Raw genomic sequence first — 26,383 nt, 5'->3', positions numbered from 1 at the left:
GTAAATCGCTCATATTCACCAGTTCATCGCTCATCAATTTCCACTCTCTCGCCTTTATCCTGTCCCACTGGCACTGTCTTCTTCATTCTTTTCCTAGCACTGTTCTGTCAACTATGTTCCACTGCAACTGTGTTCCTTCTTTCTCTCACACTGATAATATCTGCTTTGCTCTTTCTATACCAAAACCACTGCCTACTATGTTCCAGTACTTATATTTAGACTCTTTCCCACTGCTAGTTTCTCCTTCTCTCTTTAGCGTAAAAAGTGCGGATATGTTCGCATGGCCAAAGATTTGATAACATTTTTAAATATGGTCGGGAAGACAGAATTTGGTACTCAGTAGTCCACTTTTCAGTCAGAATCTTATTATAAACATGAGTTTATTCAGGATTTCTGTGCTCCGATACGTGCATTTTTCCGCTGGTTGCATTATTTTTCCTGCTACAACAGGGAATGTTACTCGTACGAAAAGAACTTTATGTGTCAGTAGTACTTTCATGGTTTGCTTATGTGAAATTGAATCAACCCAAAACTACAAAATTTGACACCTCAGACCGCATTTTATGAGCAAAAAAATTTTGCGTTTACTTCAGCACTATAATAACATGACTTCACTACAGCCCTTACGAGGCACTTTGCAACAAAATTCTCCGTACCACGTCCGTTTATAAACTACGTTTGTACTTCACATCAGATTTAACGTGTACAAGTGGGATCACTCTGAACCTCTGTGCCTCGGAAACGGATACAGATACCACGAAAGTATTCAGGTTTATTCAGGATGACGATCTTAGAGATACGTCGTACAAATTTTAGCCATTTACTGTGCATGGTCATCGTAGAAACCGCGCCTTCGTTTTGGTTCCCAATGACAAAATATTTCGGGTTTTCTTGACATAGCTTCATAACCTAACTAGCGTCGTTAAAGCCTCTTGAAGCCCACCATAGAGCACATCTATTGCGATAAGCAGCAATCGGTTTGTTCCATTTGCATAAGTTCGAGGAAGTGTATAATACATAGACTTCGATCCTGCATTGTAGGATGGTTACAGTAGGACGAGTCTTCTGCTGGGTACACAAATAGTCCCTAGCCCAAAGATTACCTAAAACACTCGAATATGCATTTTCATCATCAAAAGAAATCGCGGAACAATCCCCTGAAAAATTGAGATTTTATGCGCAGCGCTATGAAACATACTAGTTAGCGCGTATTGTCGTATGCGTACTATTTTGAAGCATTTACACGACAAACAAAATAGAGTATCACTGCCAGTTCTTTCAAGTTTACCATATCAAAGCCTGGCGGCGGCTGGGGTGGCATATCACACGCCCGTCTCCTCTTTTGTTATGTCCCCTACTTCATCTCTTCTGTTCTTAATGTGTCGTATTTGCTACGTTTTCCTATACATTTCATCCCCGCACTGTGGTATGCTTTCATAAACGTACTAATACTTGTAAGCAAATGTCAATTTGCTTAAAAAAACTGGGCGAACGGATAATGTTTCCTTTCTTTTTCAGTATAGAAAAATTAACTGTAAAATCGTATTTCACTTCATGTATATCTATTTTAGATAGAAATATAACGCTCGGTGTTGGTTACTTGCAGCACAGAAGGAAGGGGAGACGTTGGGAAAACAAGACAATTCTAGTCGCCAGTTATTACCCGACGGAGCATGGAGCATAATCTCGGAGAGTTATAGTCCCGCAACTACTGGCTTTCTCATTATTGCGGAGCGTCGTGTTTCGTAGAAATCACGTTCCGAGATATTCCTTTGAGACTCCTCGCAGTATACTGTAACTAATGTTCATAGCTGAAGCGAAGGTATAGAGGTGCTAAAGCTACAACCGCGTCTTGCACTGAGGATGTCCTACATTTAACGGAACTATTTGACTGTAAAGCAAAATTTAAATCAATTATTGGTTCTATATACTGTTTCATGTTAATGAAGTTAAGGGCAGTTGGAACGCCCTATCCCGATAATATTAAATTTAGTAACTTGTCTTCCCTGTATTGCAGCAACCACTGTAGCCATTGACAAGAAACTTTTACAGGACATTAATCTGTGTGTTCTGAGTCTACTGAACTACAGTAGTTGCATTTCAGCCACTGCTTTCGTAAATATAATTCTTTAAGTATACGGTTAAAATTCTGTGTACATAACATTATGTTCTTCTTTATTTCAGTATACTCATTATATGTATGTTATTACTCCCTGGAAATTTGAATACTCTACTGGAAGTGGTTTCTGAGATTTAGGGAAAAATGCAACAGAAAATGTAAATTTTCCGGAACGGCTTCTAAAGTTTCAAAAGACTGTAACTCAATATATGCTTACTTTTTTAAATTTTTAGTCACTCAGAAGCACCCTACACCATACTGTATATCATCCTTTTGATCTATTTCCAAGTCTTTTCTTCTTTCTGCACTCCTTAGTGGCCGACTGTGCTTCATACTCCGCTTATCAATGCGAACCTGGTCCATCCGTTCAAGTTCTCTGAAATTAATTGCCATATGCTGTAGCACGTTCACCCTACCTATGTTGCCATCATTAAAAGAAATAACAGCATCACTGACCCCCGACTTTAGTATCTTCATTCCAACAAAAGTAATCATCTTATTCGGAAAATTTCAAATTTTATAAAGAGATAAAAATTTTTTTTTCCTTTCTAACCCCCCCTCATGAACCACGGACCTTGCCGTTGGTGGGGAGGCTTGCGTGCCTCAGCGATACAGATAGCCGTACCGTAGGTGTAACCACAACGGAGGGGTATCTGTTGAGAGGCCAGACAAAAGTGTGGTTCCTGAAGAGGGGCAGCAGCCTTTTCAGTAGTTGCAAGGGCAACAGTCTCGATGATTGACTGATCTGGCCTTGTAACAATAACCAAAACGGCCTTGCTGTGCTGGTACTGCGAACGGCTGAAAGCAAGGGGAAACTACAGCCGTAATTTTTCCCGAGGGCATGAAGCTTTACTGTATGATTACATGATGATGGCGTCCTCTTGGGTAAAATATTCCGGAGGTAAAATAGTCCCCCATTCGGATCTCCGGGCGGGGAATACTCAAGAGGATGTCGTTATCAGGAGAAAGAAAACTGGCGTTCTACGGATCGGAGCGTGGAATGTCAGATCCCTTAATCGGGCAGGTAGGTTAGAAAATTTAAAAAGGGAAATGGATAGGTTGAAGTTAGATAGAGTGGGAATTAGTGAAGTTCGGTGGCAGGAGGAACAAGACTTCTGGTCAGGTGACTACAGGGTTATAAACACAAAATCAAATAGGGGTAATGCAGGAGTAGGTTTAATAATGAATAGGAAAATAGGAATGCGGGTAAGCTACTACAAACAGCATAGTGAACGCATTATTGTGGCCAAGATAGATACGAAGCCCACACCTACAACAGTAGTACAAGTTTATATGCCAACTAGCTCTGCAGATGACGAAGAAATTGAAGAAATGTATGATGAAATAAAAGAAATTATTCAGATTGTGAAGGGAGACGAAAATTTAATAGTCATGGGTGACTGGAATTCGAGTGTAGGAAAAGGGAGAGAAGGAAACATAGTCGGTGAATATGGATTGGGGGACAGAAATGAAAGAGGAAGCCGCCTGGTAGAATTTTGCACAGAGCACAACATAATCATAACTAACACTTGGTTTAAGAATCAAGAAGGTTGTATACATGGAAGAACCCTGGAGATACTAAAAGGTATCAGATAGATTATATAATGGTAAGACAGAGATTTAGGAACCAGGTTTTAAATGGTAAGACATTTCCAGGGGCAGATGTGGACTCTGACCACAATCTATTGGTTATGACCTGTAGATTAAAACTGAAGAAACTGCAAAAAGGTGGGAATTTAAGGGGATAGGACCTGGATAAACTAAAAGAACCAGAGATTGTACAGAGATTCAGGGAGAGCATAAGGGAGCAATTGACAGGAATGGGGGAAATAAATACAGTAGAAGAAGAATGGGTAGCTTTGAGGGATGAAGTAGTGAAGGCAGCAGAGGATCAAGTAGGTAAAAAGACGAGGGCTAGTAGAAATCCTTGGGTAACAGAAGAAATATTGAATTTAATTGATGAAAGGAGAAAATATAAAAATGCAGTAAGTGAAACAGGCAAAAAGGAATACAAACATCTCAAAAATGAGATCGACAGGAAGTGCAAAATGGCTAAGCAGGGATGGCTAGAGGACAAATGTAAGGATGTAGAGGCCTATCTCACTAGGGGTAAGATAGATACCGCCTACAGGAAAATTAAAGAGACCTTTGGAGATAAGAGAACTACTTGTATGAATGTCAAGAGCTCAGATGGAAAACCAGTTCTAAGCAAAGAAGGGAAAGCAGAAAGGTGGAAGGAGTATATAGAGGGTCTATACAAGGGCGATGTACTTGAGGACAATATTATGGAAATGGAAGAGGATGTAGATGAAGATGAAATGGGAGATACGATACTGCGTGAAGAGTTTGACAGAGCACTGAAAGACCTGAGTCGAAACAAGGCACCCGGAGTAGACAATATTCCATTGGAACTACTGACGGCCGTGGGAGAGCCAGTCCTGACAAAACTCTACCATCTGGTGAGCAAGATGTATGAAACAGGCGAAATACCCTCAGACTTCAAGAAGAATATAATAATTCCAATCCCAAAGAAAGCAGGTGTTGACAGATGTGAAAATTACCGAACTATCAGCTTAATAAGTCACAGCTGCAAAATACTAACACGAATTCTTTACAGACGAATGGAAAAACTAGTAGAAGCCAACCTCGGGGAAGATCAGTTTGGATTCCGTAGAAACACTGGAACACGTGATGCAATACTGACCTTACGACTTATCTTAGAAGAAAGATTAAGGAAAGGCAAACCTACGTTTCTAGCATTTGTAGACTTAGAGAAAGCTTTTGACAATGTTGACTGGAATACTCTCTTTCAAATTCTAAAGGTGGCAGGGGTAAAATACAGGGAGCGAAAGGATATTTACAATTTGTACAGAAACCAGATGGCAGTTATAAGAGTCGAGGGACATGAAAGGGAAGCAGTGGTTGGGAAGGGAGTAAGACAGGGTTGTAGCCTGTCCCCGATGTTGTTCAATCTGTATATTGAGCAAGCAGTAAAGGAAACAAAAGAAAAATTCGGAGTAGGTATTAAAATTCATGGAGAAGAAATAAAAACTTTGAGGTTCGCCGATGACATTGTAATTCTGTCAGAGACAGCAAAGGACTTGGAAGAGCAGTTGAATGGAATGGACAGTGTCTTGAAAGGAGGATATAAGATGAACATCAACAAAAGCAAAACGAGGATAATGGAATGTAGTCTAATTAAGTCGGGTGATGCAGAGGGAATTAGATTAGGAAATGAGGCACTTAAAGAAGTAAAGGAGTTTTGCTATTTGGGGAGCAAAATAACTGATGATGGTCGAAGTAGAGAGGATATAAAATGTAGGCTGGCAATGGCAAGGAAAGCGTTTCTGAAGAAGAGAAATTTGTTAACATCCAGTATTGATTTAAGTGTCAGGAAGTCATTTCTAAAAGTATTCGTATGGAGTGTAGCCATGTATGGAAGTGAAACATGGACGATAAATAGTTTGGACAAGAAGAGAATAGAAGCTTTCGAAATGTGGTGCTACAGAAGAATGCTGAAGATTAGATGGGTAGATCACATAACTAATGAGGAAGTATTGAATAGGATTGGGGAGAAGAGAAGTTTGTGGCACAACTTGACCAGAAGAAGGGATCGGTTGGTAGGACATGTTCTGAGGCATCAAGGGATCACCAATTTAGTATTGGAGGGCAGCGTGGAGGGTAAAAATCGTAGGGGGAGACCAAGAGATGAATACACTAAGCAGATTCAGAAGGATGTAGGTTGCAGTAGGTACTGGGAGATGAAAAAGCTTGCACAGGATAGAGTAGCATGAAGAGCTGCATCAAACCAGTCTCAGGACTGAAGACCACAACAACAACAACAACTCCCCTTAATTGTAACACACCTGCACACTTTTATTTTTCGCTAGAGGGACAACATACAGCAGATACACATTATCTTATTATCATGTTATAATTGGTACCGTATGTTAAATTATTTTTTATTCTTATGAAAGGCATCGCCGAAAAAAAACTATTTGAGTTTAGCAGTACTGTCACGATAATACTTAAAAGAAAAATGATTAAATAGTCCAGCATCGAACCACTATCCGGTGTCCAGCACTGTACATTGAAGTAGGTGTTACTAATGTTAGTGTTTCGGCTTAAAGCTGCATGAATGGTGCTGTTCAAACCAGTCCCACCTGTACGGAGAGTAAAGAGGCGCGAGTGAGATTAACAACTGACAGCGTGCCATTCAAATGTCAGACTTTTTTTAAAAAATGTATTACACTTGAAATTTTTTGCGTTATTTATAAACGAGTTATATTATTGCACCTGCTCATACATATCTGCAACTGTGTTGCAAAAATTCCATGATCCCATTTAAAAAAGAACACTGGTGCACTTTGTATATTGTATTCTGGAACATTTCGTTCAAAAGATTTTAACTAAATACCCATTGTCCAGACTCGTTTCTTGTCACATCAGCCTAAACATATTTCTTCCAGATGTCAGAGTTATATGGACATCCTGTTTATGTGTTCGATTAAAGAGCATCTAGAAGGATGACTGGTATTCATCCTAGGCCTTTTGTAATAACTGGCTAGGTGCTATTTCTAATAGCAATATTACTACTAATACTAATAATAATATTAATAACAGTAATAATAGTAGTTGGATATATGAATGTAATCATGAGTAGTGCACTAAAATGACACATTATATCACAATCAGAGCTAAGTTCGCTACGATCTCTACGAACTGAACAACACAAGTCTGATGCTTGTAGAACGTGAACCTGCGTGGGGGGGTACTTTTGCCCCACCATACTTCTCTATGTGTCAAATTTGCTCCGCATCTCCCTCTCGGCGACCTGCTCTAAAATTAGTCAGGTTAAAATACTCTGACTTATACACGCGTATTACTTGTAATGTCTGTGTTATTAAAAATCTTTATCTGATTGTGATCTTTGTTTATGTGCTTTCGCATTCGGACACTGACCACAGTGATGTACCAGTAAATAGTCGCAACGCACTATCTGCGCGGATTCGAATATATCACCGCTTTTCGAAAGCAAAATATTACTGTCGCTACTTCTTCAAAATTGAAGAAATTGCAATTTTTTTAATAAATAACAGATTCAGCCCTGCAGTGCTGACATCTGCTCACCGCTGCCGAGATGTATTTCAAAGGATCGCATTTTCTTCACGTGTCACTGAATTTGGCCTTACAAGTACCACGCACCTCTCCACAAGTAGACAGTCTTGTAGCAGAAGCAGGGGGAATTTATTCCTGGCAGAAAGCTCTAAGCTAACTATAAACAGTAGCCATAAAGTCAAACCAATAGTATCTTGTTGGTAAAGTAGTTATCCAGCACATAACCTGTTCTCTTGATATCACTTACACAGATTCAGGTGAGTACGATGACTGCTAGATACCTATTTGTGTTTTTGATACTGTTACATATGATTCCGAACCGATAAAGTGTCAGAAGTCCGCCAGATAAAGGTAATTTATTCTGAAGAAAAAAGTATTCTGCAAAATCAATTGCGTGCCTAAAATGGAGTTTCCGATCTTTACTGAATCTCTACCAAAAGTTGGAATTCTCTTAGCCAACGCACACATTGAGTTTGCGCCTGATTTATAGGTATGTACCTAACCACGTATGTCACCGTATCGTACCCTGATGATGGTGACGACACGTTGAGCGACGGACCAAATTAGACACTGAAAATGCTAGGAATTGGTCCCGATCCTTTACTTCACAGTCGACACCCGCAAATGCAAGGAACTTGTTCGTGGCTGGATCTACCTCGCAAGATACTCTACCAGCTGTCAACAACCTCGTTGCTAACAGGTGACATGGAGTTGGAAAGAAAACTTTTTGTGTGTGTAGGGGGGTGGGTGGGTAGAGGGTGGTGGAAGGGTGGAGGGGGTGGGCTAACTTCCATTAGTGCATCATGTTCATCAAACCCTTGTGTCACAGCTCGTGTGCGATGAAGCAGTACATAGTCGTGAAGGAGACACGGAAATATAAGAAGCCCTATGAAGTTCAATTTACAAAACCCATCCTGTTTGCTAATGAAGTGTATCTCCTCGCGAGCGTGTCGAGATACGCGTTTCATGCTATTAGAATGTAGCTAAACAGATGATAATCACTGGGATGTCCGCCCCCGTTAGCTAAGAAGTCAGCCCGACAGAATGTCACTCCTAAGGGCCCGGGGATCGATTTCCGGCTGTGTCGGAGATTTTCTCCGCTCAGTTACTGGGTGTTGTGTTGTTCTAATCATCGTCATTTCATCCTCATGGACGCGCAAGTCGCCGAAGTGGTGTCAAATCGAAAGACTTCCACGCGGCGAACGGTCTACGCGATGAGAGGCCCTCGCCACACGACATTTACATTTATTTATCACTGTGATGTGCGATAGAGAAGGAAACATGCATCTGCATTCAATGGCTACGTGATGTTCATGAGTAATATACACTGATGTGCAGAAACATTATGACCACATGCTCCATAGCCTGTTTTTCCGTTTCTGGAACGACATATATGACTGATTCGGTGTGTTAGGTCGCCAACAGTTTGTTGGTAGGTTTGTAGAAGTATGTGGCACTAGATGCCCACACACCGGTCACGTCATTCGAATAAATGACTGGCAGCTGAACTGCGCAAGCGGTGATGGCGATCGATAGTGACCCAGAGGGGTGCCGTAGGATTTACATCAAGCGAACTTGGACGCCGAGAAATCAACGTAAGTTTACTATAATGCCCATATGAGAACTGTAGCATGGTTCTGACTCCGACACATGAACAATTATACTGATGAATGGTGATATCGCCTTCGGGGAAGACATCAAGCATGAATGGATGCAGGTGGTTTGAAGCTTCTGCGTGTCTTCGCTTACTACCAAAGGGCCCGTGAAAGGGCAGCAGAATGTCTCCCACAGCATAGTACAACCGCCACCAGGCTGCGTCCATGGTGCGCTGCACGTTTCGAACCGCCCTTCATCTCGATGGCTTCTTTTGGGTAGACAACGTATTGCAGCAAAATAGCGATGAGTCGACATATTTCCTTTGATCGACGGTGGAATTCCGATGCAATCGTAACTGACAATGTCGTTAGGCCAACATGTAAACCCATAAGGGCGGTGGTTTGCCCCGGGGCTCTATGCTCAACAACGTACGATGAACGGTGCGCTCCGCAACACTTGTGCGTGCACCAGCATTGTACTCTTTCGGCAGAGATGCCACAGATCACCATCTATCCTACTCAACAGAGCAGACAAGCCTCCAAACGCCACATTCTGTGAAGAGTCGTAGACTTCCTACCATTTAGCGCCTAGTGGTAGTTTCACTATGCTACCTCTTTCCGTAGATGCTCACAACAGTAGCACGTGAAAATTCCACCAGCTTCGCCGTTTTCGAGATACTCTTTCACAGGCCCTGTGCAGTGTCAATCTGTCGAAGTCGTTTACCTCAATATATTTCCCCATTTGCAGCCCGTCTTCTAGCTAGGGTGATTCCCCGTTCGTGCCTCCTCTGCTTACATTTTTTCTTTACCGCGTCACGTATCCACAACGCAATAAGGCGGCATCCAACGTCTCGGTGGGCTGTGTAACAATATTTTGACTGATCGTGTACTGTGTGATGTAATTAAAGTACCAGTTTCCAAATGCTGTAAAAACAAAACAAAAAAAAGAGAGAGAGAGAGAGTAAAAGAAAGGGTATCTTTAAAATGACGTCAAATAAGGACGGAATATTGTCGAAGGAAGGGGAAACGTTATGGAAAGAAATACATTTAACGAAAATTTAACCGCTAGATGCCGCTGTCAGCGGAAGAATATGCAAAATAAATGACGTTGGGTGTCCGGCTGTTCCTCAGTTTACGTCTGAGACGTTCGGTATGACTTTCTCGAAGCAGTGTCACAAGCTGCTGCTAAAGTTGTTTTACGAAACTGTTGACTATACAACAATAGCTGTGCAGAAATTCCGGACCCTTAAGGATACGCCAAAAGGCATTCGTCCGATGCTTGCCAAGAATCTGGAGAAAATGATAACGAAAGCAATTGATCCTACATTAATCGAAAATGTGGCCACTGCACTGCAGGAGGGGTCGAGGGTCCTGTGAAGACAAGCAGTGCGCGGCGAATTGCCCTTACTTTGGACAAGCCTGTGAGCATAGTGCATAAACTTCTACAAAACATCATGCATTGTTATCCATGCAAAATCACCTATGTTTAGGAGTCGCCACTTGGTGATTTGCCATAAGGCAAATGTTGACTGTAGAATTTCTTGCTCACGTGGAATAGCCATTGAACATGCGGTGGACGCAACGAAGCTCATTCCCATCTCGAAGGAAACGTCAGTACACAGAATTGCAGAATATAGGCAACAAAAAATCTGCTGGCACTTCAACGGACAACACTCATTCTGCGAAAGAAACAGTTTCGTGCAGGTTGACGGTAGTGTCTATCGGAGGGCCATACTTTTAGGAGGAGATGAGTGCTGCAGGTCTGCTTTCCTGTGCCGTTACTAGCAAACGCTATGAGAGTCTTTTGTGCATCAACGTCATTCCACGCATTGAACAGCTCAGAAATGTGAGTAGGATCATTTTTATGCAAGATGGCGCTTCTCCGCAGATTGCACAGCCACTGCAGAGGCAGTTTGAAAATTATTCACTTATGAGCCTTCATTTCCCTATAGCCTGGCGGTCGACACCAGCTGATCTTCACGCTTTACGGTTATCTGAAACATGCTGTGTTCAGTGCTCCAATTACAAACGTAGTTGAACTGAAGGCACATATTGCGTAACGCATTTTGAACATTGCTCCCGTGACACTACTACGTGTTGAGGAACATGCTTTTTCTCGATATTAAGTTCAGCCAAGGAGGTGGTCAACCTACTGGTTATGTCTTGCGACAGTCTCACGACAGTTAAAATCCGATTTGATCGTTGCTTTCCTTGCGTTTTTTTCCTCAGAACAACAAAAAATGATTTTTCCCGTCAGATGTGGTACAGTGCCACAGCTGTTGAATGTTAAACTTGTGCGGTCACGCATATTGCACAGTACTGATCTTTCATGTACAACTCACACCATAGCCGTCGTTTTGCCACTCATCTGTCATTTGTAACAAACCCAATTACAAAATGACGTTTACAGTGCCATCTAGGGGCAACATTTGCGTTAATGTTTTAGTTTCCTTGAAGTTTTCCCCTTCTTGATAATATTCCGCTCTAATTTGACGTCACTACGAGCAGCGGTTCTTCTTTTTTTTCATTTTAACATTTTTTTTGAAACTGTAACGTTAATTATCACCACCCAGCATGTATTTCACGGCTACTGTCCACCAGTGAAATGCAACTGATTTTGCTGCGCGGCGTCGGCCAATTCACTGATACGACTCCTGCCGCTGCAGCCTCTGCAGATCCTGCGATGTGACAAGAGATAATTACAAGTGCTTCATCGGAGATGATGCGTACCTTGCGTCAACATAATTGTGGTCACTGCAATAACTGGACAATTAACCAGAATCGTAGTATTACACCGGTAATGTTAGGTAACTGCAATATAATACGTCATGACGTCATGTAGGAAACCAGTACGAAGTTGCACTGGCAAGTACTAACCAGCTGGTTACCCATGATGAACAATACAAGTAGTCTCTGAAGCGATAATGTTTACAGAAAATGTCCAGCGAGTTGCAAATGTAACAATTTCTCCCACTCTGCGCAGGCTGAAGTATGGCAAACTACTGATAGATTCACTGTAGGCGTTTTTCCCTTGCTCGTCTTTGTAAGCCGCACATAGCGACCGCACGGTTTGAGGCGCCATGCCACGGATTGCGCGGCCCCTCCCGCCAGTGGTTCGAGTCCTCCCTCTGACATGGGTGTGTGTGTTGTTCTTAGCACAAGTTATTTTAAGTTGTGTGTAAGTCTAGGGGCCGATGACCTCAGCAGTTTGGTCTCTTAGGAACTCACACACATTTGAACATGGTAGCTTGGTGCTACCGATGTAGAATATGATTACCAGTATTTCGGTTGGAAACCTACTGTGCTCCGAGAAATTTAACACGTTACCGTAGCTTAGAAGCATACTATATTACATCTGGATATGTGAAGTGAAGTTTCGAAATCGATCATGCAGTTAACTTGTAACATTACACCTTCAGCCTGAGGGTAGTTTTATTTATTCTCATTAATATAAGCAGGAGCGTTCTCATCTTCACATCACCCACTCTGATGGATAATGAAGATATGTGTCAGCTGTTCCTTGGTAGTGGAACATGTTCTTCATTAGAGCCAAGATTTTTCCGTGTTTTTCTTTTAGATCTATATTGGAATCCTTAATGGCTTATTTCACACACTCCTGATCCACTCTGAAATGGGGTGTACACATGTCGTAAGTTGTTTCACCGCTCAAAAACGTCTTTGAAAACGATACCAAGAAGCAAATGCTTTACTCATTACCACTTTATCGACTGACATTCATTTCAAAACCTTAGTCCTATGTTCCGTCAATAACTCACTAACTCACTCCGTCAATAACTAATCAATATATTAAATTAAATATTACCTCTGTCAACACAACAAATCTTTGAGAGACATAACCATGAACGCAGAAGGTATAAAGGGAATAACTTTCACATCATAGCTAAGCCAAATCCATCTCTTGTTTCTTCCATTAAACAAACATTTAAATTAAAATACATCCACAACCTATAATTTATGTGATTACTATCCTTACCTAAGCTTGCAACAAATTTAAACAAAATTGCTTCTATGCTTTTTACTTTTTTTGCAAAATTTGCAACAAAAAATTAAAGAAATATACTAGTAATAAAAAAGAATTTGTATGAAGGAACATGTGAAATCACACAATGTACGGCCTGCTATATAATAACCGGCAGCAAGTCTTAACTTAAGTAATAAATAAATAATAAAATAAAAAAGTAAATAAATAGTAATAAAAATGTTTCATCACAAACAAAGTTTGTCTGCAAATTAGAAAAGGCCGCATCGTTACATCAATAGAAGCCTACTGGATAGGAGTTGCCTTCAAAAGGGAGTAAAAATTGGACTAGGAGCCTAAAGAACACGGTGCACCTGTGAATCACTAACCCACCAACAAAACACAAAAAAAAAATAACAAGTATTTGTAACAACTGTGGAAAAGTGGTATGCAGTTGCCACTTCGGACAGATTATGATGTACTTAGAATGTTATGAAGATGAGTAGATGTATTGTGCTGATTTGATCATTCCTAGGCTCAATAAAACTAGAATAAGTATTTCATTTTCCTTTTTTTACCATAACTGTAGAAATAACAAAAACTGAGAAATAAAAGAAATATTTCTGTTGTATTCAGAAACATGAAATTAAACGGTATGTCCCAGAAGCGTTTAATAATTAAAACTAGCAACAGCATGTAAGTTGTAAAAAAATAAACACGCTTACTGTAACAAAAAGCAGTTTAAAACAAAATGTTGCAAAATATATAATGCTGATTTTTCTCGCACACAACTTAAGAAACAAATTCTCATTAGATGTATACGACCCATTAATAATAAAATCAGTATGGAACATAACAATTGGATGTTACGACAAAAAAATGACTACAGAACGCATCAATAAATAAAGTGCTCCAGTGAAATATGCCGAGTCACGTAACTTTTCCAACGTGGCCAGCGGTGGGTTAACACCTATGCTGTTTGCACATATCACTTCCCTCGTGATTCTCTTTCACAGTAAGACCCTCACAAAACTTTACACTCACTTGAAACGATAGAACTCTCTTCTTAATCTCATCATACCCCTTGTGAGACGTATCCCGTATTTCAGGGTATTTATTCACCCCTTCAGCGACCAACTCTGTGTCCAAAGCGGGTGCATTCGCAACACGCTGACGGCAGCTATTGCTGGCGTTTCAGACGCGTCTTCTGTGCCTCATTCCATTCCTCGCGGCGAGATGTCAACGTCACTGAAGTAGTGTACACGGCTCGATTGTTTCACATGCACTGCTGGATAGCGCGACAAAATGACTCTGGGAACTCGCGATACTAAACTACTCGTGTGCATCGAGCCTAATATACCAGGCTAACCTAGTGAGCGCGTCATCAGGAGTGCTCTCTCTCCGACACACTCTCTCTAATTCATGTCTTTGTAATTGTATATCGTTGGTGAGGATACTGGTGGCCAGAGCTGAGCATTAGCTTCCAGTCTGCTGTGACTCTGCTGACGCACAGTGAGAGCTGAGGCGCGCGTGTGGTGCGTGTGTTGCAGGGCGCGGAGCGGCGGCGGCCCGCGGGCGCAGATGCGGCCGGGCTGGAGGATGCGCCCGCGCCCGCCTCGGCCCGGCTAGCCTCACCATGAGAGCGGCCTGCCGCTGCTGTCTCATCGCCATGGCCGCTCACGTCGTCCTATCCCTCACTCCAGGTGCGGCTGTGCGTTAGCGCAAAGTGCTCCGCAGGTGTATCTTAGCCCAATGTCTCACTCAAAAAAATTCACTGCTGATCATTAAAATTACAGCTGCGTGACTCTCAGTATGCGCCATAATAAAATAAAAAATAAATAAATAATAATATAAATGTTTCATGACAAACAAAGTTTGTCTGCAAATTGTAGTTAGGATGACAGCTTGTGCACCTTTACATCAATAGAAGACTACTGGATAGCAAGGGCCTTCAAAAGGGAGTAAAAATTGTTAAACACAAGTATACTAAAAAGTTTTTAGGACAGATAAACAGTAAGATGAAGAATAGCCTTGAACAATAAAAACTTTGCAGCAAGTAAAACATCTTACTTGTCTAGGATTACTTACGAATATAACCATGAAGTCGACCAAAGATTAAATAAATTTACTTCCATATATGGAAGCATAGTAAAAAGTTTGCAGATTAAAGTCAAGAAAGAAATCCAGCTGAAGTTTTACAAAACAATAGCAGTACCATCCCCTAATTATGGAAGTGAAGCATGGGCAACAACATAACGTCAAGAAAGTAGAATAAAGGCCCAAAATTCGAGATTTCTAAGATGAGTGGTTCAAATGGCTCTGTGTACTGTGGGATTTAATATTTATGGTCATCAGTCCCCTAGAACTTAGAACTACTTAAACCTAACTAACCTAAGGACAGCACACAACACCCAGTCATCACGAGGCAGAGAAAATCCCTGACCCCGCCGGGAATCGAACCCGGGAACCTGGGCGTGGGAAGCGAGAACGCTACCGCACGACCACGAGCTGCGGACAAGATGAGTGGAAGGATGTACTAGGCAAGATCGAAAAAGAAATGCAGCTGTAAGGGAAGTTTTAGGAATACATAAGCTAAAAGAAATTATAGAGAAAAAAAGAGAGAATGGAACTATAGATCACCTCACTGAAAAAAGTTTCCACATAAAGACTCTAAATTATAAATGCTCTGGAAGAAGAAATTTAGGAAGATCGTGCAAGAGACAGGTACTTTAAAAGGCCATTTACGTAATATATGAAGTGAAGAAGTAGAATACAAAATGTTTGAGAAGTTGATACAATCTAGTGTAGTGTCCCACCTGAACAACAATAATATCACAGCCATCCACAGTTTAGATACTAAAACTGTTACTCTTCTGAGAATGCCATTTAGGTGTTAACTTACCAAGTTCTCAGGCATTAAAAAATAAAATAGAGCCGGTTGACATTTCCTCCCACCCATCTGAAGCATTTGACTGAGTGAATCACAGGGAAATTTAAATTCTATGTGTCTGATAGTATAGCCAGACGAAGAATAATGTATGTAGAAAAGAAATTCTGAAAGCTGTAGTTAGTAATTTAATCAGTATAGGTCGGTGATATTGTTCTGATTGGGGAGAAATCGCGTATGGGTTGCCCCAAGGCTCAGTGTTAGGACCACTGTTGTTCCTCATACATGTAAACAAACTCTAATACACAACAAGCAGAATAACTGTGTTGTGCAGATGACACTAGGCTATAGTCAATCCAGGCATCCATATAGCTACAGAATAAATGGTAAATATCATTCTTAAAAGTATCATTTACTGATTTCCTACGAACGGTCTCACCCTCAATTTTAAAAAGACAGAAACTATTCATTCTGCACTTCTTGGTGTACTGCACTACTGTTATGTGGAACATACAATGACAAAATAATAAATACTGTGGAAACTTCTAAATTCTCAGGTGCCCATACTGATGAGAACTTCGATCGGAAAAATGCAGTTTTGGAACTCAGAAAATACCTTGGTTCAGTCACATTTGTACTTAGAATCATTGAAAATCTTGGCCAGTGACAAATCACTAATATGACATACTTCCATTACTTTCATTCAATAATATCTTATTGATTAAGGTTTTGGAGTAGCTCACTTTACGATAGAAACTCCCCAATGTTCAAAAACCTAGTGTAAAAGTAGTATGTGATGCCCACACAAGATCATTTTCTAGACATCCGTTTAAGAAGCTAGGCTTTATGACTACTGCTTCACTGTATATTTATTCCCACATGAAGGTTGCTCTAAATAATCTGCTGCAGTTGAAAAGAACACTGATGTACAGAACTACAATGCCTGAAGGAAAAATTACTTACATTACTCGACACTATGGTTGTCTACAGCACAAAGATGGGTGCACAATGTTGTTGTTGTTGTTGTTGTTGTGGTCATTAGTCCTGAGACTGGCTTGCTGCGGCTCTCCATGCTACTCTATCCTGTGCAAGCTTCTTCATCTCCCAGTAACTACTGCAACCTACATCCTTCTGAATCTGCTTAGTGTGTTCATATCTTGGTCTCCCTCTACGATTTTCACCCTCCACGCTGCCCTCCAATATTAAATTGGTGATCCCCTGATGCCTCAGAACATGTCCTACCAACCGATCCCTTGTTCTAGTCAAGTTGTGCCACAAATTTCTCTTCTCCCCAATCGTATTTAATACCTCCTCATTAGTTATGTGATCTACCCATCTAATCTTAAGCATTCTTCTGTAGCACCACATTTCAAAAGCTTCTATTCTCTTCTTGTCCAAACTAATTATCGTCCACGTTTCACTTCCATACATGGCTACACTCCATACTAATACTTTCAGAAACGATTTCCTGACACTGAAATCTATACTCGATGTTACCAAATTTCTCTTCTTCAGAAACGCTTTCCTTGCCATTGCCAGCCTACATTTTATATCCTCTCTACTTCGACCATCATCAGTTATTTTGCTCCCCAAATAGCAAAACTCCTTTACTACTTTAAATGTCTCATTTCTCAATCTAATTCCCTCAGCATCACCCGACTTAATTCGACTACATTCCATTATCGTAGTTTTGCTCTTGTTGATTATCATCTTATGTCCTCCTTTCAAGACACTATCCATACCGTTCAACTGCTCTTCCAAGTGCTTTGCTCTCTCTGACAGAATTACAATGTCATTGGCAATCCTCAAAGTTTTTATTTCTTCTCCATGGATTTTAATACCTAATCCGAATTTTTCTTTTGTTCCCTTCACTGCTCGCTCAATATACTGATTGAATAACATCGGGGAGAGGCTACAATCCTGTCTCACTTCCTTCCCTACCACTGCTTCCCTTTCGTGTCCCTCGACTCTTATAACTGCCATTTGGTTTCTGTACAAACTGTAAATACCCATTCGCTTCCTGCATTTTACCCCTGCTACCTTCAGAATTTGAGAGTTTGACAGAGCACTGAAAGACCTGAGTTGAAACAAGGCCCCAGGAGTAGAAAACTTTCCATTAGAACTACTGACAGCCTTGGGAGAGCCAGTCCTGACAAAACTCTACCATCTGGTGAGCAAGAAATATGAGACAGGCGAAATACCATCAGACTTCAAGAAGAATATAATAATTCCAATCCTAAAGAAAGCAGGTGTTGACAGACGTGAAAATTACCGAACTATCAGTTTAATAAGTCACGGCTGCAAAATACTAACGCGAATTCCTTGCAGACGAATGGAAAAACTAGTAGAAGCCGACCTCGGGGAAGATCAGATTTGATTCCGTAGAAATGTTGGAACACGTGAGGCTATACTGAGCCTACGACTTATCTTAGAAGCTAGATTAAGGAAAGGCAAACCTACGTTTCTAGCATTTATAGACTTAGAGAAAGCTTTTGACAATGTTGACTGGAATACTCTCTTTCAAATTCTGAAGGTGGCATGGGTGCACATTATTGCAACTAAAATTGTTGCTAACTAGCCGGCCGCGGTGGCCTCGCGGTTCTAGGCACTGCAGTCCGGAACCACGTGACTGCTACGGTCGCAGGTTCGAATTCTGCCTCGGGCATGGATGTGTGTGATGTCTTTAGGTTAGTTAGGTTTAAGTAGTTCAAAGTTCTAGGGGACTAATGACCTAAGATGTTATGTCCCATAGTGCTCAGAGCCATTTGAACCATTTTTTTGTTGTTGCTAACTTACGCAGTGGTATAGCACGTCTGTCACACAGCAGAGTAAAATTTGAACACAAACTGAAAAAAAATTTCTTTGAGAATTCCTTGTGCTCTGTAGATGAACTTCTTGTATTTTAGTTTGTAAAAGGTGCTCATTTAGAATTAATCACATCTGTGTACTTAAAAAAACGTAAAATATTATAAATATTCGGCATGTAGCCATATTTACAAATTAATTTGCGATGTGAATAAAGAAGTCTTGTGGCACATCATTACGATTTATGGTGCAAATGATCCGTGGAACATAAAACTAACTAACTGGCTATTAGGGTTGGATGTGAAAATAATTTTCAAAAGTTGGTGCGCCACAGGTCGTAAATAGTTGAAGAACGTCATGATTTTTTGGCAAGAGTTGCTGGTAAAAAATGTTTTTATGGACCTGATGATTGTATGTGGAGCGAAACTGGTTGCTCAGTAAAGAGATATTATTGAACAACCAGTGTCAGTCCACAAACAATAATCAGCACCATCAAAGTATTTGCAACGGCATGATAAGGCGATATAAAATCAATGATGTCAGATAAATCCACTAAGTTGTCACTGTTGACGCATAGTAATATGACGACGTAATTTATATAACTATGTGACAACAATGACGAATTCATAAATTATATTAACTGAAGCCAGGAATCCTAGCACAGAAATGAAGCACCACGAAATGGCTTACCCATACCTGTCAACCGATCTGACTTCAATCTGATACCCAACCAGATTAGACCATTTGTTGCTGCGAAAGGGGTTAGCCATGTGAACTACATTTTGCGCCGTTTGCATCCCTAAATCATCATCAGATTTGATCATGTATTCTTCTTACCGTAGTGCATAACCACAATAAGTAAAATTTCACTGTTTTTCATCCGTCCTGGTTTTGCAGTTGTAAAAGCCAGCAGCGTCCATCTACAGCTATGGCCTGCATTCAGATGTGACGTTTATTGTGGAGGTTAAGTCCCACAGTACCAGTTGTTAGAGATTATTTTCAGTCCATTCATTTATGGTTCTCAGGTATAGTAACTGGTTAAGGCCCTCTTTGCACGCTGTGACTAACCCTCTGCTTGCAAAAGTTGTGTGGATATCTGCCCGACCAACGCCATGCACTCTCGCTTTCCCTAGCCATTTACCTACGCTCGTATGAATCCGCTTCCAACTCGTAAAGTTCTCACCTCTCCTCACCCACATCGAATTCCTGCTCGTATACCATACTGACCGTAATCTAGATTCCAATAACACTATTGTCTCCCCTCTGAACATCAACTGTGGTATGCTGCGGCATCATTAATAACACGTGCCACCGTCCCTACATCGACGAACACTCCATATACTATCCCCGCGCAATATCAACCAAATCCCTCTTTCAGACAAGGAGATCCGGCCCAATATGTATCACCCTCTAGCGACTACCACACCTGTCCCACTCCAGGTCAGGGCTCTCCTCTTCTTTTCCCTCTCCATCGATTCCCATTCCTTTTCTTTTTTTACCACTACCATACCGTAACGTACCCAACACTCCTTCACTCGTCCCTGGATATGTGACCATGTCACCAAATCGAACCTGAAGCCACGGCCTAATATCAGTCGAGGCTCTCGCCAGAATATACAACCTGACTCAATTCATAGCCAAAGCCCAAACCCCATTTTTCCTTCACTCCACTATGCTTTCCTAACTCACTCCACTTTGACTGTTCTAACATACCAATCGAAATGCGTTATCGCTTCTATACGCCAGTCCAATAATTATGCTCCTCCAGTTCCACTGCTTACCGTGACAGACACCAGACGTCTACAAGCAGTTACAGATAATTTTGGAACTTTCGAAAAACTGGTTTACATTATAGGGAATGTTAAACACTCGCGGACATTGTAGACCATTCTCGAATTTATTCCCTTGAAAACTACAGTGATGAGGAAGAGATGATATACTGGTGATCACTACGGTTTAATGGTGACACGCATGTCTCATCAACTACAACACCTACCAAAAACACAAACACCATATTGTACACTGGGGAAACCAGGGCAGCACCATAAACAGAAACCGTGATTAGTCGTGAATGGTGTTGAAGGTACTGTTAACTTCATCCACAAAGACATTAATAAATACACTCCTGCAAATTGAAATAAGAACACCGTGAATTCATTATCCCAGGAAGGGGAAACTTTATTGACACATTCCTGGGGTCAGATACATCACATGATCACACTGACAGAACCACAGGCACATAGACACAGGCAACAGAGCATGCACAATGTCGGCACTAGTACAGTGTATATCCACCTTTCGCAGCAATGCAGGCTGCTATTCTCCCATGGAGACGATCGTAGAGATGCTGGATGTAGTCCTGTGGAACGGCTTGCCATGCCATTTCCACCTGGCGCCTCAGTTGGACCAGCGTTCGTGCTGGACGTGCAGACCGCGTGAGACGACGCTTCATCCAGTCCCAAACATGCTCAATGGGGGACAGATCCGGAGATCTTGCTGGCCAGGGTAGTTGACTTACACCTTCTAGAGCACGTTGGGTGGCACGGGATACATGCGGACGTGCATTGTCCTGTTGGAACAGCAAGTTCCCTTGCCGGTCTAGGAATGGTAGAACGATGGGTTCGATGACGGTTTGGATGTACCGTGCACTATTCAGTGTCCCCTCGACGATCACCAGTGGTGTACGGCCAGTGTAGGAGATCGCTCCCCACACCGTGATGCCGGGTGTTGGCCCTGTGTGCCTCGGTCGTATGCAGTCCTGATTGTGGCGCTCACCTGCACGGCGCCAAACACGCATACGACCATCATTGGCACCAAGGCAGAAGCAACTCTCATCGCTGAAGACGACACGTCTCCATTCGTCCCACCATTCACGCCTGTCGCGACACCACTGGAGGCGGGCTGCACGATGTTGGGGCGTGAGCGGAAGACGGCCTAACGGTGTGCGGGACCGTAGCCCAGCTTCATGGAGACGGTTGCGAATGGTCCTCGCCGATACCCCAGGAGCAACAGTGTCCCTAATTTGCTGGGAAGTGGCGGTGCGGTCCCCTACGGCACTGCGTAGGATCCTACGGTCTTGGCGTGCATCCGTGCGTCGCTGCGGTCCGGTCCAAGGTCGACGGGCACGTGCACCTTCCGCCGACCACTGGCGACAACATCGATGTACTGTGGAGACCTCACGCCCCATGTGTTGAGCAATTCGGCGGTACGTCCACCCGGCCTCCCGCATGCCCACTATACGCCCTCGCTCAAAGTCCGTCAACTGCACATACGGTTCACGTCCACGCTGTCGCGGCATGCTACCAGTGTTAAAGACTGCGATGGAGCTCCGTATGCCACGGCAAACTGGCTGACACTGACGGCGGCGGTGCACAAATGCTGCGCAGCTAGCGCCATTCGACGGCCAACACCGCGGTTCCTGGTGTGTCCGCTGTGCCGTGCGTGTGATCATTGCTTGTACAGCCCTCTCGCAGTGTCCGGAGCAAGTATGGTGGGTCTGACACACCGGTGTCAATGTGTTCTTTTTTCCATTTCCAGGAGTGTAGAATAAGAAGGATCTTGGCAGAATCAACGAAGTAAGCAACACATGGAAAACATTGACGCGGAAACGGTATAGGATGATAGGAGATTAGTTACATCAGGGACTAACCTCACGGTTCTTGAGGATGCTGCAGAGGTTAGAAGCTGTAAGAGAAGAGAGAGATTTGAATACTTTAAACTAATCATTGAGGACATGGGGTTCAAGTGCTGCTCTGAGATGAATAAGTTGGCCCAGGACAGGATTTCGAGGAGATACGTATTAAACCAGTCAGAAGATTGGTGGATCAAAAAAAAGTCCCCTCTCCACTTTCTGGGCCTTAACTGTAGTTACATCTTTATAAAGGATGGCTGGAACACCTCAGCTGTTCAGTGTAAAATGATAAATCAAAGTATCTCCAGCTTTATTTTATTTTTGATACCACTTTCGCCTTTACACTACGCTATCTTTATGCCTCCTCCCGGTGTGCGGTAGGGTTTTGGAACATATATTGTATTCGAACATTACGAAGTACCTCGAAGAATACGATTTACTGACACATAGCACGGTTTCAGAAAATATCTTTCTTGTGAAACACAACTAGCTCTTTATGCTCGTGAAGTAATAACTGCTATTGAATTGGCATGTCAAATTGATTCCATATCTTTAGATTTCCAGAAGGCTTTCGACACCGTTCCTCACAAGCGTCTTCTAACCAAACTGCGTGCCTACGGAGTATCACCTCAGTTGTGTGACTGGATTCGTGATTTCCTGTCAGAAAGGTCACAGTTCGTAGTAATAGATAGAAAGTCACCGAGTAAAACAGAAGTAATATCCGGCGTTCCCCAAGAATGTGTCATACGGCCTCTATTGTTTCTGATCTGTACTAACGACATAGGAGACAATCTGAGTAACCGTCTTAGATTGTTTATAGATGATGCTGTCATTGTCGTCTTGTAAAGTCATCAGATGATCAAAACGGCTTGCAAACTGATTTAAATAAGATATCTGCATGGTGCGAAAAGTGGCAATTGACCGTGAATAAGGAAAAGTGTGAAGTTATTCACATGAGTGCTAAAAGAAATCAGCTAAATTTCGATTACGCGATTAGTCACACAAATCTGAAGGTTGTAAATTCAACAAAATGGTTAGGGATTAAAATTACAAATAACCTAAACTGGAACGATCACATAGATAATATAGTGGGTGGAGCAAACCAAAGAGCTCAATTCATTGGCAGAACACTTAGCAGGCGCAACAGGTCTCCTAAAGGGCCTGCTTACATCACGCTTGTCCGCCCTATTCTGGGGTATTTCTGTGCGGTGTGGGATCCGCGTTAGGTGGGACTGACGGATAACATCGCAAAAGTGCAAAGAAGAGCAGCTGGTTTTGTATTATCGCGAAGTAGGGGAGATAGTGTCCCAGACATTATACGTGTATTGGAGTGGCAATCATTAAAACAAAGGCGTTTTTCTTTGCGACGGGATCTTCTCATGAAATTTAAATCACCACTTTTCTCCTTCGATTGCGAAAACATTCTCTTGGCACGCACATAGGGAGAAATGATCATACGATAAAATGAAAGAAATCAGGGCTCGCACAGAAAAATTTAAGTGCTCGTTTTTCCCGCGTGCTGTTCGAGAGTGGAACGGTAGAGACACAGTTTGAAGGTAGTTCATTGAACCCTCTGCCAGGCACGTTATTGTGAATAGCAGAGTAATCACGTAGGTGTATATGTAGATGTAGATGTGAAGGAAGAATCCCTCCTGTTGTACAATTCAAACAGGGGCCAGCACGAATCCGTAGATTTCTTTTTAACCAAGCGATTGCTTTGACCATCGCTTTGTTTAAAAGAAGTCTGCTGTGCCGTCAGGTCTGTTTGCTACCACTGCCTCTTTATAAAAAGCTTACTGCTAACTGCCGGATTATTCTGCAGCACTGCGTAACGCAGTGAACTGACTTCGGTTATCTGCCGAGTTTCAGTAAATCTAGAATTTAGGAAAAAAACAAACCAGCGAAATAAATGACACCTCACATCTTGAGAAATCTGTGAATTCTACAGTTGTACTCCTTACAGTTCCTAGGGATTAACTGCACACAAACAGATCTGTTGGTACGCCTGCAGAACCCGGGACCGCCTCCAGCAGCAGCGCGGCGACCACGGCGACGCCCGCCGGTAGCCTGAGCGAGTCGCCGGCCGCCGCTGGCGCGCCGCAGCCCCCGGAGGCGGCGCAGCTGCAGAGCAGCGCCTCTCCCCAACCGCCGCCGCCGCCGCCCCCGCACGTCGCCCACGCGGCGCCCACGCCCGGTGCCGCTGGCAGTGGGCGGCGGCCGGGCCAGCACACGGTGGCGCCGCTGCTCCTGGCGCACATCTTCGACACACACTCGCCCGCCAACAAGCACCACCACCACGACCACCGCTGGGGACCGCACTTCGAGGACGACGGCCTCAACGTCACCAACGTCACCGTCCAGGTCGGCGACACCGCCGTCCTCAACTGCAAGATCAGCCTCTTGCAGGACAAAGTGGTAAGTCACCGTGTGTCACGTACGTTGCGGAGTCATAGAAAGTCATTACGTTGCGGCGGGCCGGATTGTCCTCTCACTATCCCTTACACAGTCTACGTTCATGGATAGGTATCAGGTAGTCTGTCCCTTGGCGATGGTAGATACTGATTTAGCAGACAAAAGCAGCGTTGACGAAAATTCGACCAAATACCGACTACGAAAAGGCCACATAACTCCAGTTCGTGGGCAGTAACAGCAAGTTTGTTAAACTATCGAGCGTTCGGGATATCTAAAATTTACTTTAAATTGGTTTATTTACTTTGAAACACAGGACATGGTTAACAAGTACGTATTTAACATCCCAACATCATTTATGCAATGTTACTGATTATCTCTGTTAGAAGTTCACACACGAAATCATCCAGAAGAAATTTAATCCTAAACAATCGCTGGCCCACTACTACTTGCGAGTCAACATACTCAGTTGTTTAGTGAGCTTCTTGTAAGAAGTGCTCGCCGTAATATTTCGTAATCTGCACGAAACATGCCACGTGGAGTTTATGTACGACATGAAATGTTCACACGAAGATATCTTCTAAAATAAACTATTTACGAAACTCAAACTTTCACAAAATACACAACACTTTAGTTGCATTTCATCAACGACACGAGAATTGATCAAACGTGCGAATTTCTTCATTTTGGTACAGGTTTGGCATAGGTGTTTAGCAGAAGACGCCTCCCGAGCGACTATAACGACTCATGGATCTGAGAAACAAAGCCCTATTCAAACGCGTGGGAAATGTTGAATTCGTATTGGCTAGTGTGTTAAGCAGCCAATGGCATCGTCTCGAGCACTTCTATACTCGCGGCATTTGTAATGTCAGCCAATCGGATTATCCCAAATAATTTAGGCTAGAAATTTCGTAATTCCGAAACTAAGTAAAATTGAATGGAAACAAAATAGGATTTCTTTCCACAAAGTAATTTACTAATGAATTTAATACTCAACGCCCCTTCAGGCTGCCTTTTTAGAAGTATAACTCTCTCTGGTCATTAATCACAAACTCCCTTCATGCACATCAACTTTTTTCACACATACTTTACATAGTTTGAATGAAATGTCACGTTCTCACTATACGTATACCTCACATCCACTCTCCGTTTCTCTAAAACACTCACAGAGCCAAAACATGTTGAAATATTACTTTTCCATTGTACTTTTAATGAAATCAGAAATTCGTGTAATGAACCCAAAGAAAAATTGTAATAATTAGTTTATGTCAACTAGTCATCTTGGTTGTAGCTTCTTTTGGTACTATAGATGAATGCATTACAGTCCAGGACGTGTTTTAGGTAAAAAGTTGAATCTCAGAAAGTGCTGACGTAGTTGATACGAAATTTTTAAAGTATTTGTTGTGTTATCCATAGAATTTCTTATACTAACTTTGAAAACGATTGATTAATATTTAATAGTACTTCTTCAGATTCATATAGAGTATGTGTAACGCATTGAAATCAGCATTTGGCAAGTACACTGTTCGCTCGGCCAAGTAGCCAGCGTGAGAAGCAAAATCTGCTCTCCTCCCGGCTCCAAGGCAAGCTGCTCTTTCAGTGCAAGATGACGGAATAGTTTGCTTAGTTACAACGTCTCTTAGCTAACGTGGAATAGGAACGAGATAAATAAACATAACGGTGAAAAAAATCACGGATCCTTAGGAGCTATCAGACTAATGCAATGTAACACCGGCATAGCCTTGACAAAGGACAGGATGGGAATTCACAGTCTTAGCCTCTTATACCACATCCAGCTGAAGTCATTCATTGTTGATCACCCCGTTAGAGCTGTAAAATT

General features: G+C 42.3%; 2 protein-coding genes across 2 annotated transcripts in view; both read left to right on the top strand.

Annotated features, from left to right (window-relative positions):
• Positions 1-24,208, top strand: part of LOC126413040 (translation initiation factor IF-2-like) — a 254,813-nt gene extending 230,605 nt beyond the window's left edge. The window contains exons 3-4 of the mRNA XM_050082935.1: positions 14,362-14,514; positions 24,146-24,208. Of these exons, the coding sequence (XP_049938892.1) occupies positions 14,362-14,440 (79 nt within the window). The 3' untranslated portion in view covers positions 14,441-14,514; positions 24,146-24,208. The remainder of the gene's footprint in view (positions 1-14,361; positions 14,515-24,145) is intronic.
• The window catches only part of LOC126413039 (uncharacterized), a 136,569-nt gene continuing 124,633 nt past the window's right edge, over positions 14,448-26,383 (top strand). Inside the window, exons 1-2 of the mRNA XM_050082934.1 lie at positions 14,448-14,514; positions 24,311-24,549. Coding sequence (XP_049938891.1) covers positions 14,448-14,514; positions 24,311-24,549 — 306 coding nt within the window. The remainder of the gene's footprint in view (positions 14,515-24,310; positions 24,550-26,383) is intronic.

This window comes from Schistocerca serialis, chromosome 7, assembly GCF_023864345.2.
Source record: "Schistocerca serialis cubense isolate TAMUIC-IGC-003099 chromosome 7, iqSchSeri2.2, whole genome shotgun sequence".
NCBI lineage: Eukaryota > Metazoa > Arthropoda > Insecta > Orthoptera > Acrididae > Schistocerca > Schistocerca serialis.
This window is presented reverse-complemented; position numbering and strand designations above follow the sequence as displayed.